The sequence below is a fragment of the Spodoptera frugiperda genome, chromosome 25 (assembly GCF_023101765.2).
Source record: "Spodoptera frugiperda isolate SF20-4 chromosome 25, AGI-APGP_CSIRO_Sfru_2.0, whole genome shotgun sequence".
Classification (NCBI taxonomy): domain Eukaryota; kingdom Metazoa; phylum Arthropoda; class Insecta; order Lepidoptera; family Noctuidae; genus Spodoptera; species Spodoptera frugiperda.
The window spans coordinates 15,329,638-15,348,346 of record NC_064236.1 but is presented as its reverse complement, the minus strand read 5'-3'; the positions used below and the strand labels follow the sequence as shown (position 1 = coordinate 15,348,346).

General features: G+C 34.5%; 1 protein-coding gene and 1 long non-coding RNA gene across 2 annotated transcripts in view; both read right to left on the bottom strand.

Annotated features, from left to right (window-relative positions):
- The window catches only part of LOC118262555 (sushi, von Willebrand factor type A, EGF and pentraxin domain-containing protein 1), a 116,152-nt gene extending 106,486 nt beyond the window's left edge, over positions 1-9,666 (bottom strand). Inside the window, exon 1 of the mRNA XM_050703949.1 lies at positions 9,407-9,666. Within this exon, the coding sequence (XP_050559906.1) occupies positions 9,407-9,494 (88 nt within the window). The 5' untranslated portion in view covers positions 9,495-9,666. The remainder of the gene's footprint in view (positions 1-9,406) is intronic.
- Positions 9,667-16,026: 6,360 nt separating this feature from the next.
- On the bottom strand, positions 16,027-17,457 carry LOC126912346 (uncharacterized). Its single transcript, XR_007706981.1, has 2 exons — positions 16,370-17,457; positions 16,027-16,337 (listed from the first exon to the last, which is right to left on the bottom strand). It is a non-coding gene; the product is annotated as an uncharacterized LOC126912346 (long non-coding RNA).
- Between the last annotated feature and the right edge of the window lie 1,252 nt (positions 17,458-18,709).

The following is an 18,709-nucleotide window of genomic DNA, read 5'->3' as shown; positions in this document are numbered from 1 at the left end:
TGAGTAAGCGCACACTTCTTTAACTTATGTTCTCATAGAAACCATTATTCAGATGAATTGCATTACACATACAATTGATAACTCTTCGTGAATCCATGTACTGACGAATAAATACATTGATGAAAATAAAAGTAAGATAGTTCTTAGTTCCCACGGTTAATATGTACTTGTAACTTGATAGTATAGTTTGAATCGAGAAAGTCAATTAGAATCTTGAAATCGGTTAACTTACTTGCTTGTTTGAGTTCCCGTCGATCGAACCATATATTTATTAACCTTCTAGTATATAGTATGGATAATAATTAGATATTTGTAGGTAAATTTGTATCCCATCAAAAACATCCTGTAAAAAACCCAAGTCTCGCAGCTCAGTCTTTCTACCGTCAAAAGTTGTGAGATCCATGTAATACCAAGTCGGTTAATCTATTTAGTGTCTACTTGAAGGACCTTCTGTCTTAAGTTATTACATAAGTTATTATCATGCCAATATTAAAAATATTTAACGTTTTAAACAAATAGATCGACTTGGACATCGCTTGATTTGATTATTAGTATGTATCACACTACACAGCACGACGGGCCAGCGACCAACAGGAACGAGAGTTTCAATCGCGTGAGGCGCGAGAGACTAAAGAATCTAATATAATATTGTAATATTCATTTTGTTTTCATGCGATATCCAAGTCGATCTATTTGTTTAAAACGTTAAATATTTTTAATATTGGCATGATAATAACTTATGTAATAACTTAAGACAGAAGGTCCTTCAAGTAGACACTAAATAGATTAACCGACTTGGTATTACATGGATCTCACAACTTTTGACGGTAGAAAGACTGAGCTGCGAGACTTGGGTTTTTTACAGGATGTTTTTGATGGGATCTCACTTCTTTTTGTAGAGCCTTTCTTTTTGATACCATCTACTAAACACACCCTTTCCCACCCTATACCCCCTCCCTTGCCTCATATGGTAGGTACCTATCTACACCTATTAAATTTATAACCACCACCAACCACCAACTGCATAAATAACTTTGTAATCCTATATATTTATATGGGATTACAAAGTTATTGATGCAGTTGGTGTATTTGGAAAACTGGACCGAAATTACAAAATATTTAAGTTTTCCCATGATTAAGACACTAAACTCTATATGTATTCCAAATATGAAGCTTCTAAGTCTGCTAGAAGTGCCTTGGACTTTTGATGATCGGTGAGTCAGTGAGTGACAAAATTTAGAAACTTTAACAAGTTGTCATTCTTAAACTACTGGTTCAAATTGACTGAAATTTTAAATATTCCGTGTTTATACAATGCCGGATTAGTTACTGAAGATTCAGGTTTCTTGCTTTATCCACAACCGAATTATAGGGGGTCGAAAAAGGCCCGAATTGCTTCGAGAAAAGGATGGTACGGCCGTGCCGCTTTTTTTTTGCTCGACTTGGCGGGGGCACTGCCGTGCCCCCAGATAATGTATAATATTGTCGGGTATTAACGCATGCGATTTCCATTTTCTTGAAGTAAATACCGTATAGAAAATACTTAAAAAAGGTGTTTTCTAGCAGATCATTGGAATTTATTTCTGTATGTATACAAAAATACAAATGCATAATGATGCACACAGATTTAACGTAAATGAGTGAGTCATCGAATCTTAATAAATACATATTTCATTAAAATATTATTATTCCCTTGGACACAAAGTAGAGATAAAAATAGTGTCTAAATTATGTCATAATATTATAAATTATATAAAAATACTAGAAAAATGCATGAAATAAAATGATTTTACATGCAAAATTGATTTGTATTTATATCGACTTCCTTCTTTGAAAGTTCATGTTCCTCTAACAACGTCTAATTCGATACATAAATTACATAATTGGTAATAATACGACTGCAGTTTCATTTGACATTTGTGCAAATGTCAAGTGCAACCGATTTTTCCTTATATTTGTTTTAACGATACTAACATGGAAGTCAAAGGTTGGTACATCGATCGAGTATCCAAATTGGTTTGGTATTGCATAGAGATATGAAGGCAGCACTATTTCAAGGTGAATAATAATTTCTTTCATAATGACTGAGAATAATAAAGATCGTTTTTGAATTGGATGATTTCATTAGAATTAGATTTAGAATTCAGCCATGATTGTCCCACTGTAGGGCAAAGGATGGTTTCGTTATTCAATAATATTAAAGAGTTAAGTGACCAATGCAATTATAAACGATAAAGATTTTTAAATCAAGAAAACTAATGTTATGTTTACAATTTTCGTTGCTTTTACAGAAGAAGATATCATAGAAAGAAGAATTAAAAGTAAAGGCCTGAATGGCAGAGGATCGCGGCGCCGCTAAGCTAGTCCCAATTAGATTTGTATGGAGCCTTACATACAACGCCGTGGCGGTCTACCATCGATCCAATGCGATGCGATAGTGACAACAAAAAGAATATACGATGTTTGATGACAGGCTGAGAAACTGATGACGTTAAATAACGTTTACTGATTACAAAAGGTACCTGTGTGAAAGGTAAAAGGAACGTGTTACTCGTAATGATGATAGGATTTGCCTCAGCAGCATATTTTATATGTAGACCTCGTTATGAACCACCTGGAAAAGGGAGTAAAAAAGTGCAAGCTAGTTCCTTTTATCGCCTTTATATGACTTGGAACAATGAGGTCCGTAATTTTGTCATGAAACAATGTAGGTATTCCTGATTGTATCTGCCAAATATGTTTTTTCTATAGTCGCGTATAAAATATGTTTTTGCGTCCTCCCAGGTAGAGTAGGGGTGTTGACAAATATTGCACTCTAATCTGTCGCCAAGAAAGAAAAATTTCCTTTTTCTATCGTATTTTACCAAAGAACGTAACATTAAGTGACTTATTTTATGTAATATTTTTGATGTTTTCGTTGTGTACGTAAACTTAATTAAAATGTAAACTTCTAATAGTGTTTAGTTTAAAATAAAAATAGATATTAGAACATACGAAGCACTTTCCATATAAGAGAGGTTCTTTGAAAATACTCGTAATACAAAACTAACACAACATTCTCTCTTAATAATTTAGACTACCATAACATTGGACACATATTTTCTTTTTCACATCTATTAGCACTTAATACGTTCTTCTAAGAACTGTATATAACAAATTATTTATGCATTCACCTGACGCCGCCGACTGTCATGTCGCCAACGATTTCTAGTATTTACATTACCGTACTAATTAATCTTCCAAGTTTATTAACATTACAATTTTAATACTATTTATTAGTTTTATTTTTTGAGATTTATACGTAAGTACTCGTACATTCATACGATTTCATAGTCGCTACTTAAAAATCTGTTTTAAAAATGACCGCCAAATGGCAACTAAGCATGGAATTCGCAATATAACAGGTGAAAAGTACGGTTTTACATAGTATAATTTGTCCACCCCCTTCGGGGATGGAACGGAGTTTTATATTTTATAATTCCTTGTCAAAGCCAAACCCGGTCTATAGACTACATTCAGTTAAATAAAGGGTTCCTTTATGGTAGGTAGTAATTCCAGGCCCCAGGCACATGAAAATCCTTTCGACAAAAGTCAGTTTTTTACTACAACCACCTTAATCAGATTTTAGAAATTTTCTTTACAAATTCTCTGTTGCTTTGCATTTTATATTTGTATATGTACAGAATTCTGTACAGAGACGGTAATTGCATAGACTGTCTTTTATTTTACGCTGTAATGGGACAGTAGGTACGTTTTCTCCAACTGCATTATGAAAACTGGGATTTAAAATTCTCCGAATCTGTTTTAATGTTTTTAGGAGACAAGTTGGGAAAAATGGATTTTAAAAGTAATTAATGTGTGGTTTGTTTTCTTTTGGGGATTTTTGCTAAGTGTATTTTTATGATTTCTTGATGAAACAAAAACTAAATATGAGCCCAAGATATTTTGTCTAGGTTATAAGTTATATAATACAAATCTTATACCTCCTACAAAATGCAACTATCAGAAATGTTCAAAGAGATATCAGAAATAGATACCTCCTGTAAATATAGGTCTCAGGCATTCAGCTAGTAGTCCTAGGTATTCAGCCCGGGTTCTCATTATGAAAGCGTAAGCAGAGCGTAGCCTTTGAGTACTAGGATATCATACCTCTGCAAGATCTCATTCAAATCCTAGGAGATTCCATTCATGTTGTTGGGATCACTAGTTACTTGTAATCCTGCTGTCTTTATTATTTATCTTAACGCCAATTATTTCAATATATTTTGCCATTTTGAATTATTTGTGAAATTCTGTAGTATCCACAAGATATTTCGGTGAAATTAAATTCAGTGTTTTCTATTAAGAATTTCCTTAATTTGATATGTGATTTAATAGAAAATGGAAAATAAATGGGATTTAATAGAAAACTGAACTTGAAGCATACTCGTAGAGTAATTGTTATTAACTTATTAAAGTTCTATCATATTTTGTTTACACGTGACCTTGCTCGGTTCGTTCGTGAAACAACTAAAGACTCGGGTACATGAGACACTGGCCTTGAGCGCTCAGCCGTAATGAAAGTTTGGAAAGGGGATTTCGAGGACAACAGGTGGACGCAAACATTCTGCGAACGTGTAGTACCGAGTAACAACATGTATAACCGATTTGTACTCGAATATCTCGCCGTTCATACTTTTTTTAAAGATTTATTTAGCACACAAAACCACTTGTACCCATTTAAAAATCCCGAACAAAAAAATCCTCAAAACATTTTGGATTTTATAAAAAAGTTAACTGTAAAATATAAAATAAGAAGTGATCAAGCCGCCTGGAAAGAAATCTAGACCACGTTCAAAATTAGATAAAAACATATCGAAATACTAAACGCTAATCGTTCGGAACAGTTAAAATTTATTGCAGAAATCCCGTTCGAAATGACAACTTTTATTTTAGAGCCAAACTTTGATTCAAATTGGTCAGAAGTAGGCAGGTCTACGACCACGCTCAAGTCCATACATGTTCATGTTCCTTGACCAGTCATAGTGCAGGTGAGTCTATTGAAGAAGAAAGTTAGATTATGTTGAAACTTTTATCATTTTGTCAACCGTATTTAAGTAATTGATATTGAATATATTCTTGCTTCATAATGCCCTAGTATTATTGTGATCGACCGTCATCATGAGGTACCAGTACCAGGCAAGCAGAAGTCACAGAGCAGTGATGCGTTTTAATTACAATTAATCCTATTACTCTCATACCCTTATACTTCCTTCAGTGTATAGGCACCTAGTACAAAATAAATCACACAGAAGCCTAATATTAGTTCTTAAGATTTTAATCGGTATCAAATCGTTACCACAAACGAATACAAGTTGAGATTCGTTTTGCAATCTAGTTTTTGTGTACCTTACCATGACAGACTCGTGAGACCATTTTTTCGCTTAGTACAAGACGTAAATCGAGGACAGCTTACAGTCCACGGGTTTATTTCAAAACTAAATTGTCCTATCGTAATTCGTAGATATTTTTAGAAACTAAACTCTATTTAGATAAGGTTTAGGTCTTTAATTTAATGGTTAGGATAATGGAAAGTTAATGTGTATTGAGACATACAATTTTGGGACATGCATTTATGATGTCATTGTTTAAGTATTAGTTCCGTATGTAAGTTAAGCTGAATTTATACCTTTTAAGTATCTATATACTGTATTGTGACTATATACCTGTCTTCTCATCATACTTAAAACTAAAGTACCTACATAATAATATTACCCCACTTGCTATCTAAAGCTACGAGCTCGCAAGCACACACGTACCTACATCAATTAATCCTTTTATGAAATTGAATTCCGAATGGTTGGGAAAATGGTAATAGACGCAGGTATAAGTATAGAGTAACTGACCTTACCGACTAAACAATCCATCAGACTGTTTTAGCTAATTGCTAGTTAAGTCGAAGCAGTCTATTTCGAAGTTGACTCAATCAACTTGAAACAGACACGCTTCAAGTGTTACACGTTAAATAAAGAATATGAAAGAAACATTGAATAAAAATGTTTTATATACACGAGGGAAAATTAACTGCATTTTATAATTATGTTAAAAAGAAAGCTTGTTCTTTAACTGAAGGAAATTATATTGTCATATGATTTATCTAGATTACTAGACTTGTATGTTTAGTACCTACTAATGATAAACATCGTAGACGTTTTGGTCTGATTTTCTCCACGCTTCGCTGCAATTTGAGCTAGATTCACTTTCATGACTGAGTGACCGTTCCGAGAATTCATTTTTTAAGGATTTATGTAATTTGAATAAATAAATAAGTATATTTTGGATTTTAGTAAATTTCAAAAAACAATCAAAAGAATGGGCTACCGAAGCATTGTCTAGTTTAAAATCTTTTGACTCATTTTACCTATATGAAGTTTATACTATAGATAAGTACTAAGTAGTCTAATCACTAAGACCTAAAAAGTATATTCAATTCTTTTTTTTACATAAACTTCTCTATTGTTTACACGACATTCTTAGTCATATCCCGCTCCGAATTCACAATACAATTTTGAGCAAACGAATTAGCGTGGCAATTAAACTGGGTCTTTGATCATGGGAACAAAACTAGTTGCTATAATCTAGGGCAGGATCATAAAACTACTCACAGTTGAATAAATAGACAAACATTGGTCTCAATTCTATAGTTTATCGCCTATGTTTAAGTAATACTCATGGTGAAGGAATTTGTATTTAGGTTTGCGTAGAATTGTTTTATTTTTATAAACAGACTAGGATTTTCCCAATACTAGGATTTTCACTTGTATTGTGGATGCGTTTACATTTGTGTCTGCTTCGTTGATTGAGTGGTCGCAAGTGCGATTGCCAGGCAAGGAGTCACATTCGGTTCTAGGGTCGGGCAAAATATTACTGGGATTTTTTGGTTTTCGAAAATTTTGCATGGTAACGCAAAACACGTAACACGGTATTCGGAATTTTGCCCAGTACATGGCAATAGACGCACCTCTTATTACATGGGGCTTATAAGAGTAGTACCTATAATAATAAATTACAGTTTGTATATAAGCAGATATAAATAATAATAACGTTATAAAGTAGATATGTATGTTTGAGACCTTCGTATGTCGCAATATTACTTTGCTTGGCCGAGAAATCAAAACCGGAACCTTTTGCTAAGCTATCATTTACGGCCATGACTTGTAAAGCCGAAACTAGTAAAAGTTAATACAAAAGAATATAGGCTTTATTATATGTTTTCATTATTTAACTAAGGAGAGTTTAATAGAGAATCGTTCAAAACACCATAATTCTGTGATAATCTAGTTTTTTTTTTCATCTTGGTAAAGTTTGTATAAGACATATACTAGCGTACTCAGAGACATTTAATAATTACTTAAACTATTCCTTAGCAACGATTTTGTTCTGGAAACAATTGCTAAGGACTGGGTTAAGTAACCATTAACTGACTCTGAGAACGGCGGATAGAGTCATAACTACAAAGAGTTTGCAGTTTATAACAAGACACAGTATTTACAAATCCTATCAAAGAAAAGCGCATCAAGAGACCTTCATAGAATAACAAACGCAATATTTATGTTATAAGCCAATGCACCCCATAACCTTCAAACAAGACCATATAAAAAGTAAAAGCGGATACTTATGGTGCAAAATGGCTTCACCATGCAGAACATGAGCACCAGACTGACACGGTTGGAAGCGTCCCCACGTATTTTGCGAGATAATTATCATAATAGCCAATGGACAATAGCAGTAGCAATCATTAGCTGTATTTAAATAGCAAATCATATTTTTTAAAAGTTACATGTATTGTGTTTAATTTACTACTTTACTTGCTACTTTTGTGAGACATTCTAAATTGATTAGTAGCGCGACAGTCTGCTGTCGTCTTGTTTCGCAAAATGCTGCTCGTGATTATGAGTCTCTAGCATGCTTTGAAACTAGCCGAGTTCCTCGTCAAATAGTTACGTGAGTAAGCCGAAAAACATATTAATTAGGATTGATTTGTATTTAATATCAATATTCATTATAATAAATGTTAAAGTTTAAAACTACTAAACGAACTTTAATTAAATTTTAGGTTCAGGCAGGTTAGAGATCGTAGTGAAAAAGGCCTTACTGCTGTACATATAGAGACATTTATGATTACTTAAACTATTCCTTAGTAACGATTTTGTTCCGAAAATAATTGCTAAGGGTTAAGTAACCATTAAATGACTCTGAGTACGGCAGTTTGTTTATCAGGGAGAGCTGGCAGATTTGCAATGCAGTTGTATAGCAATGCTAACTTTCTGTCCGAAGACAAGTAGTAATTGTCAGTTCTCTGGTTACGTGAGGAGTCTACTAGCCTTTTTTAAGGGAGGAAAATCATCCAACGACTGCTCCCGCCCTGGGCGACTCTTACTGACAAAAAACTTAGTCAATCTCTCTCCTACTCCGTTCTTTTCGAGCCGGAGCCTGGTAAAGCCGCTAAGTAGTCCGTAGCTGCGGAGTCCACTAGCCTACTAGTAATTTCTAGATTTAATAATAATATCTATAATTAGTGTTTACGTCATTCCCTGGTTTAAAATGTTGCCTTTATTGTGGGTAAAGTATATTTTAATTGTTAATTGTTTCCCTGTCCGTGGACTTTTTTTGTTACTTAATTATATTCTTATGTAAAGCTTCTTCGCTTTGCTGTGTGTGCGAGTTAATGAGGTGGCATCTTATTTAGGTATTTCATTAGTTTTTTTTTTATGTTAGCGTCTGAGATTCATTTTCATGTATGTGTTTTATAGGTATGTATGTAGACGTAGAAGATAGAGGTGAAAATGAACATCATCAAGTATTTTAATATTTAGTCTGTTTCTTTTAGTACGGGGTAAGTATGAAATAGATTAGGTAAATATGCGGGGACGTTAGGTATGCAAATTGATAGGTTCATTGGTGAATATAAAAGGGCTTGTAGTGTCACATATATCAATTATATTGGTATAGTAATGAATATAATACAATAGAAATTAACTTAATAAGTACATGACAAATTATAATACGAATAAAACTTAGTGAAACTTAACATATAACTTTTCGCGCATGCGCCGTATAAAAATGGTAAGGACACACTGAGTCATAAGTTGACGAAATACCTATCTGACCAGTGAGCAAGCTTCCTAACTTAGCTTATTATAAGTGTATAATGTAAATGACTAGCTTTGAATATCTGATTATACCAATACCATAAGACAATGTAAACACCGTAGGAATTAAATGTTCAGTTCACAAGTTTCGTAAAGGGCTTTATTACATATCATAGCAATTTAAGTGGAGGCTATATCTATCTTACATTAGTATCTGACTACAACCGCGGTTTTTCGCTATAATAAAGGAACGGATTGTGCATTGTTCCACTCACCTTGGGCCAGAGCCGGCGAAAGAGCGCTCCAAATAACGAGACAAAAACACAGAAACATTTTGCAACCGTCTTTAGGACTGACAAACATCACTTGTTCATGACGTCACACACACATGCACTAACAAAAATTCCAATATTCTAAATTCAAACGATGGCGCGAAAGTTTGGCACTTGGTTCGCGGTCTTGCGTCGGGGCAGTGCGGGGAACACGACACACTCGAGTATTCGCGGCGGACTGAATCGGCGCCTGCGCCGCTGTCTGCCCCCACCACGAGACGCCTTTCACCGTTACAATTCGTAACTCGAAAGACTGTTGAGCAAGGCTATATGACGATTGACATTCAACAAAAACGGCCCATTTGCTACACGGAAATAGTGTGTTTACTTCTAGTGTAACAGCTCCATACATGGGCACGTTGTTAAGTGCTAATACGGATCTCCAATAATAATGTAATTAAAAAAAAAACTTTAAAATTGGGACAAACAAAAATTTTTGTTCCTCTTTTTAGGTCATACGCTGTACACTATTCACGAACAAATTAGTCCCCTTTCTTTTAACCCTACCCATTTTGTAGGGAGGGAACTTAATACCAGGTTTGTGTCTGACTGACGTATTAAATTACTGCAACCGTTGAAAGGGTTGCTTAGTATTTATACGAAGTGCCTGGTTGTTTTTTTTTATTTAAATTAGTCAACGGCTAATAACAGAGCGAAGTTCTCATCAGCTCTTTTGTTAGTTGTATAAAATAATTTCGTTGCTACGAAAAGAGTTGAATAGAGATAGAAAACTTTTTTGATTTTTTTTTCAAAGCTTGAAAAACATTAGGTACATTGAATTGTAGAATCTAAAAAAATACCAATTATGAAACTATTACTCATAGAATGTATTTACTTTTGAAGACACCTTCCAATCAAAAGATACAACAACCAATCGGCGCAAGAGTCATTAACCTCAACGTATTACTAATATTGCAATAAACATCTACTAGAAAGTTATACAACTTATAGACTGACTTTCATTGTCCAGTGCGCACCTATAATAACATAATCTTGAAAGCGAAAACGATAAATAATGAATTAAGTTATTTATGTACATATAATAGGTACATTGACATTTTGACTGCACGGTTGGCGCGGTGGTTGGGCAACTGGCTGCCGTGCAACGTGTCGCGGTTTTGATTCCCGCACGGAGCAACTCTTTGTGTAATCCACAGATTGTTGTTCCGGGTCTGGGCGTGATGTGTATGTGAACTTGTATGTTTGGAAACGCACCCACGACCCAGGAGAAAATCCTAATGTGGGGCAACGTTTCTTTATAAAAAATAAAAATATATACTGTAATACGCGTTATTTTACTATTGTCTTATTTTCTAACTTCGACATGATTAAAGTACGAAAATATAATTTCAGTCCCAAAAAAGTCTGGTTATTTTGACGCTGCAAAATAAAATTGTGACTGAAATTTAACGAAAATCGCATAAACCTACGTTTTGGTAATGAGATTTCGGCTTAAGTAAAGTCCCTGACTCGAGCCTGTGATTATAAAACCTGAACTGCACTTATCCGGTAACTGAAATTACTTTAATGTAAGTATGCGCCGCATATGCGGTACCCACTACACACACGAAAATTCACTAAAATCGTATAAAAGTAAGTAGATACGTTCTATATGAATTTAAGCTTTATAGCTATATTTAAATTATTTAACTTCAAAATAACTCTGCATCGAAAAATTTATTCAATTGGAAAAAGTATTGAGTGATTGAGTACTTAAATTTTTTGTTGCGATACGCTGTACCAATTAGTTCCTGATTTAATTATTTTTCCGTTCAATTTGTCTTATATCATGTAAACGAAACATTTGCTTTTTAACGATATTCACATCGGTGCAAATCTGTGTATTATAAAACAATTTCAGGTTCCCATCATACAAGGGGGAGACCTTTGTTCAGCAGTGGACGTCTCTCGGCTGATGATGATAATGATCATACACAGGGGTCAAAGGTTTAATAAATCTTAAAACAAAATAATCATAACTAACATGTTTAGATTTTTACTTTCTTTAGTCTACAAATATTATTTTATAATAATGCACCTTTTCTATTTTATAATAACTTCAATATTCTACATTTACAAAGAAAGTAGAATAGCATAAATGACGCTCGACGATTACATTTATTGATTAAATGTTCAATGTCACTTTTACTGAAGGCAAGTTGAAATCATTCTTCCGGTTACTACGAGGCTCATTGTGATTTATCGATTTTATTGATTGCTGCTATTATAGTTACTAGTCCTTGCTTCAATGTCAAAGAAAATATACTTAAATGCACCATCGGATAGAAGACGACACACACACACACATATACACACACACACACACACACACGCCTACACACATGTAGTTATCATATTGCATTTATATATTTATAACTCAATATTCATTTATTTGTTATACATATAATGTTAGTTTATTTATTACTTAGAATTATGTCCAATTTCTCATGTTATTATAGTACATTTTAGGATAGTTTGTAAATTTTATTTTTTAGTGTTCTTCTTTTTTTTGCCCTTTTGAATTATTGTGCACGCAATACCCATTCCCAGATCATATGATAAATTCCATCCAAAGATTGTCTGGAAGAAATCGCCGTGTATGATAGGACCGCCCATTGTACTTTAATTACTATTAATTACAATGTAAATGTGTTTTATGTATGTGTGTAACAAAGTATAAATAAATAAATAAATAAAGAAAAGCTTAAGACATTATTAACTGTCTAGAAACTTATCACAAATCAGACACCAATTTATGTGCTAAGTAATATAATAACGAATTATCGAAATTTATTATAACTTTCGTGAGACATACTTACTAAATTAATTATTATGTTATCGACTTACTCTACTACTAATTAATATGAGACTCTAGCATGGCTTGAAAGTAGTCGAGTTTCTGGTCTAACGTTACGTGAGTAAGCCGATAGCATAATAATTAATAATCGAAACGTTAAATAACTCATAAGGATTCATTCGACACGAAAACAAAACTTTTTTTAAGGGGGGATCATCCAATGACTTCTTTCACCTCGGGCGACGCAAGAGGGAGTGTCAAACTCTTACTGACTAAAAACCACCCTGTTCCTCTCCTACACTCCTACTCTTTTAGCCGGACCCCTGGTGACCCGCTAAGTAATATGCAGGTCCGGGTGGAAACAAAACCTGGGGTTCTGTCTATACTCGACAACCGTAACCGCATCACTTGACACAGTTGATGTTGCACTCACAATAATGAAACACACATAGTTTGAAATACAAAAATATAATGACTTCAGTTACTGCCTATTAAAAACTGACATCATGAAATTATTAAAGTAAAACTGAAACAAATATACAAACGGGTTTCATAAAAATATATATTTTATTAATACGCAAAAAATATATTGATCAAATGCAAATCGTTTTCAGAATTATGAATATTCATGCTTAACTAGCACTAGCCGGAATTATGTTCCATGAAACTTTAAAATGTTTTTCAGGGTTCTTTGTGAAAAAAGTTTTGACGAGAATTCAGATTCCTCTGTAAGAAATATAAACAAATTCAAGAACAGACACAATATAGATTTGTGTGGCAAAGCTGTTACATATCGCCATGCACAGCGAGGCTCAAAGGAGATATAGATCTCCCTATGTATTTTCCGTAACAGGCGTTCCAGTGGCGGTCCAGAAGACCTGGTGCCCCTTTCAGGTGCTCCTTAAAACTATCTCTAAGGCGATAATAGACGTAATGGGTTGGTATTTCATTTTATTAGTATAACTGCGAATTTTTGTGTGGATGTATGGATGAATATAGATGTGTATACTCTTTGAAATTTAGTACAGAGAGATTATATGTAGCCTGAAATAACATGTAAGATTTCTAATGCGGGAACGCGGGTGAAGCCGCTGATATATTTGAAGTTTAATATACATAGTACTAAAATTGTATGTCTTAATTTTGTAAGTAAGTGTGTTACTATATCCGGAGCTGCGGACTACCTAGCGGGTTTACCGGGGCTCCGGCTCGAAAAGCAGGAGAAGGAACGGGGTGGTTTTTAGTCAGTAAGAGTCTGACACTCCCTCTCGCCTCGCCCAAGGCGGGAGAAGTCATCGGGTGATTTTACCCCCTCAAAAAAAAAAAAGTGTGTTATTATGGAGCCCATGGTCTACGTAAGTTTTTATGCTACTACGGAGCCCATTTTCTGAGCAAACGAATCGCTCCTGTATTTTGTTTTTCATCAATTCCATCCTTTTATTTACACTTCCTGATGTTCTAACAGTTATTTGCATTTTTTACTTAAAACGTGTTTCAGCATAATTGGTTTCAGAAAGCGTTTGAGTACACTACTGAAAGCATGGCGGTTTCTATCGATAATGGAAACGCAAACTATGGGGAAATAAGATTTCCATCCCGTTGTTATTGTTATTTTCGATATTGGCACGTGTTACGTGCCCTGCCTACACCACTTCATTTAGATAGCGACATGATAGCCATTGACGCACCGCTCCGGCAGCCACCTTCATAATTCACGTGTACCTTTTGTATTTATCTATTTATTTTAATACAATATCACTTACATTCTTATATTTATATGTATTATAATTGTGATATGAAAAAAACGCTGGTGGTATTATTTACTCCTAAGTGTAATAAATACGGCAAATATACATATGACGATATTATTACTTTGTTTTACAGGAAAACATAGTTTAGTTAGCTATATTTAAAATATGTATAAAATATCATAAATTATATTATATTACTGACATTGTACTTGTATGTCTTACCTAGAAATAAATTACTATTTCTATATTAATTTGTCATTACATTATTGAAATCCTCGTTTCAGGTTTTTTTTTGAGGGTGGAAAATCATCCAATGACTTCTCCCGCCTTGGGCAAAGCGAGAGGGAGTGTCAGACTCTTACTGACTAAAAACCACCCCGTTCCTACGAGCCCGGTAAACCCGCTAGGTAGTCCGCAGCTCCGGATCAGGCATCAGCCCTACTGGGCCCCATCTGTGGTGGTCTGATGGCTCTTTGAGGCGCGCGCAGAACGCGTCGCGCCGCACGCACGGGTATCCTCGTTTCAGTAGCTATTTAAACTTAATGAAGTCGCCTTCCCATCGTGTACTAAACATGTACAGGCTCTTCACATGGACTCTTGGCGTATCACGGCTTTCCATCTGATTGATTCTTCCTTTCTTACATAAAAACTTTGATAATAATTGAATAAAATTATTGTAGATAACAATTTATATTATATCTTCTATTTATTTATCAATATAATATGTATAAAAAACATATGTAATGTATGTAACAGAAAACCGACAAAAAATGTTACACTACTTCTAACACAAGAACGGCTAAATCGATTTGACTGGAAATTCGTTAGAAAAAAGTAGCTTAGAACCACACACAGGATACGTTTTGTCTTAAAAATCTTTAGGAAAAACGGGATTGCGCGAATCAAGTCGCGGGCAGAAGTTAGTTTAAGACATATTATTAAACAATGAGTCCCATCTAATTAGGTCATTTACGAAATATGATAGTAACTTTACCACCTATTAAAAACATTAGTATATAGGTATATAACTGCAAATTCTATTTCACCCTTAATGCAAAGGAAAAATAAAACTTTTCATCAGAATAGTATATTGCAATTTATTATAAACGCATCTTCAAAATACTCGACCTACTCCGCTTTGCCAGGTCAAGCTGCTTCACCGGGTGACGTTATTATACGTGCAAACTAAATATATAATAGAAGAAAGTACATTATAATGTTCATGTTGGTGCCATGTTTGTATTCATTATTAAGGCCTGTGTTCACTAAGAAATGGTGTTTAGATAATAGGGATGATAACAGAGTATGAAAATTAAAAAAAAAACTATTTAGTCCGTCAGCTAAGTAATGAAAAAATATTAGACACGTATTTATTTATTTTGTCATGTACCAATACTTAGATAAAACGAATCAAACTTTAGGAGTCAGAGCAAATACGTCATTCCTACGTATAAAATGGGTGTACTATGCCAAATCGAATGACAAATAATCGAATATTAAATGATCGACCACTTTAATCGAATGTCTAAATACTCGAACGTTCATAATATCGAATGGTTATTAAATCGAACATTCAATACATCGCACACTCAATACATCGAGTGTTCAAAATATCGAATGTTTGTTTGATCGAGCGTTCAACGCATCGCATTCATTCTATCGAAAGACCAATATACATATTTTTTTAAGAATATAAGAAAAACACAAAATTTTCTAATAAATCACATTTTAATCCTTAATTGTCGCAACACAAATGCTGTCTATTCCACTTAGGTCAAAATGTATGGCTTCAAATTCAACAAAATGGTTTGCAAAGTAAAGGAGAAGGGGACTTCTCCATACATTTCTGGGCCCAGGTGTTAACTGAATCAAACTAGCCTTATGTTAATTCAAGATAAAATTAAATTTAAAAACTTTTCAGCAAATACAAATTTATTCTCAGTCATCGAACAATTTTCAATTAACAATTTCCCGCCATTTCTTTTTAAAAACCTCGACGTTCCATTTTTAAACAATTATTTTTAAATTACTTTATTTACTTTTTGAAATCATAAAAGAGGTTTAATATATAATATGAGTAATACTTAATAATTAAATAATATTAGGTTAGATGCGTCTGGTGTTCCCAGTGGTTGTTAACACTCGGCCATCCTGTGTAGAACGTGTCCCACGGTCTTCGCTGCGGTTTCCGGTTGTAGATGCAAATTCCTGAAACAAATAAAACGTCCAGCAGTATCATTTGTATACAGTATTAATAGTTTAAGAGGCAGCCCTGGTAAATTACATTTTACATACAATACAGCTTATCTAAGGAACGGACAGTGTTCTCACAGCCGTTCTTTCAATCGAGAACTTGACCACACAGCTGTCCTTTTAATCAAAAACTTGATCACACAGCTGTCCTTTTAATAATGGACTTGATCACACAGCTATCCTTTTATTTATGGACTTGATCACACAGCTGCCCTTTTAATAATGGACTTGATCACACAGCTGTCCTTTTAATTATGGACTTGATCACACAGCTGCCCTTTTAATCATGGACTTGATCACACAGCTGTCCTTTTAATTATGGACTTGATCACACAGCTGTCCTTTTAATAATGGACTTGATCACACAGCTGTCCTTTTAATAATGGACTTGATCATACAGCTATCCTTTTATTTATGGACTTGATCACACAGCTGTCCTTTTAATAATGGACTTGATCACACAGCTGTCCTTTTAATCATGGACTTGATCACACAGCTGTCCTTTTAATCATGGACTTGATCACACAGCTGTCCTTTTAATCATGGACTTGATCACACAGCTGTCCTTCTAATCATGGACTTGATCACACAGCTGTCCTTTTAATACAGGACTTGATCACACAGCTGTCCTTTTAATAATGGACTTGATCACACAGCTGTCCTTTTAATACAGGACTTGATCACACAGCTGTCCTTTTAATTATGGACTTGATCACACAGCTGTCCTTTTAATAATGGACTTGATCACACAGCTGTCCTTTTAATCAAGGACTTGATCACACAGCTGTCCTTTTAATCATGGACTTGATCACACAGCTGTCCTTTTAATCAAGGACTTGATCACACAGCTGTCCTTTTAATCATGGACTTGATCACACAGCTGTCCTTTTAATCATGGACTTGATCACACAGCTGTCCTTTTAATTAGCAGATGGTATTAGCTTAGGACTAGTACCCAGTTATTCTTTTCAATGTTGACTGAATTTGAGCAAAAGGCTACCTATACTCTATATATTTACATGGACTTTTAATTGCAATATTTTTGATGATACATATAATACAGCTGAGTTTGCATAATAATTTATTGTCTTTCCTAAATGCGACATAATGCATAACAAGTAACATTTTCATTCATAATGAAGAAGAAACATTCTTGACGCCGAGTAAAGTATTTGTCAATTAGTAGGAAAAATTAACTTTCAAGAAGGTCAATTAAGTCGTCCCTATCTATTTCGCGGTCGCTACCTGAGCTACAATTTTTGGCAGGTCGGGCAAACACGAATTTGGTAAAAGCGTCAATAACTACAAGAATATACGTATTCCCTTTACGCGTTTTAACGAAAGGACCCAAGTGATCGGCATGAATCGTATGCATAGGTATTGCAGGTTTCTCAATTGGATGGAGTTCACCTTGTAACCTCCCATAATTGCCCTTATTAAAAGCACATTGTAGACAAGAATTAATGTATTTTCTAATAAACTTAGTCATGCCTTCGAACCAGAACTGCGCTTTAATAGATTGTTCACACTTCTCAAGTCCTGGGTGCCCTATTTGATCATGTAGTTTCTGCAATAGTCCATATTTGGCAAGCTTAGGAATAACGAACCGTTCTCCAGCAATAGTTTTCCTAAATAAGATCCCATCTTTAACGATATAATTTGCAGTCAAGTTACGGTCAGAATTATCACGAAGCCTAGTAATTACATTTTGGATATTATCATCTTGTATTTGAAGAGTAACTAACCAATCTGAATTATCAATCATTAGAACTGTATTTGGTATGGGATTTCTACTTAATGCGTCTGCATGTCTCATGCGGTCACCTGGCCGGTACTCAATCTCTAAGTTGTAATCTTGGATCGTCAGCCACCATCGAGCAATACGAGGGATTAAATCTTTTTTAATAAGGGTAGTTCTTAATGCTGAGCAGTCCGTAATGACCTTAACTGGAATACCTATTAAATAAACACGGAAACGTTTAAGAGACTCTACGACGGCTAGTGTTTCAAGTTCATAACTATGATAGTGTTTTTCCTCTTTACTTGTGACTCTACTGAAATACGCTATTGGTTTCAAACTGCCATCTAACTGATATTGCATTAGTATACCGCCCAAGCCTATTTTACTGGCATCTGTATGTAATTCGGTTTTAGCTTCTGAGTTATATATGGCTAAAACCGGTCTTTCAATTAAACGTTGCTTAAGAGTTTCAAAAGCATTTTCTTGATCGACCCCCCAATGCCAATTAACATCTTTCTTAGTCAATTCTGTAAGGGGACGTGCAATCTGAGCAAAATTTTTTATAAATTTCCTAAAGTACGAAGTTAACCCTATAAATTGCCTAATTTCGTGCACATTCCGTGGTGGACTATATCTTGCAAAACATTTGACTTTAGCTTCGCCTGGTTGAATAGTGCCAGCCGAAATTTCGTGGCCTAAATATG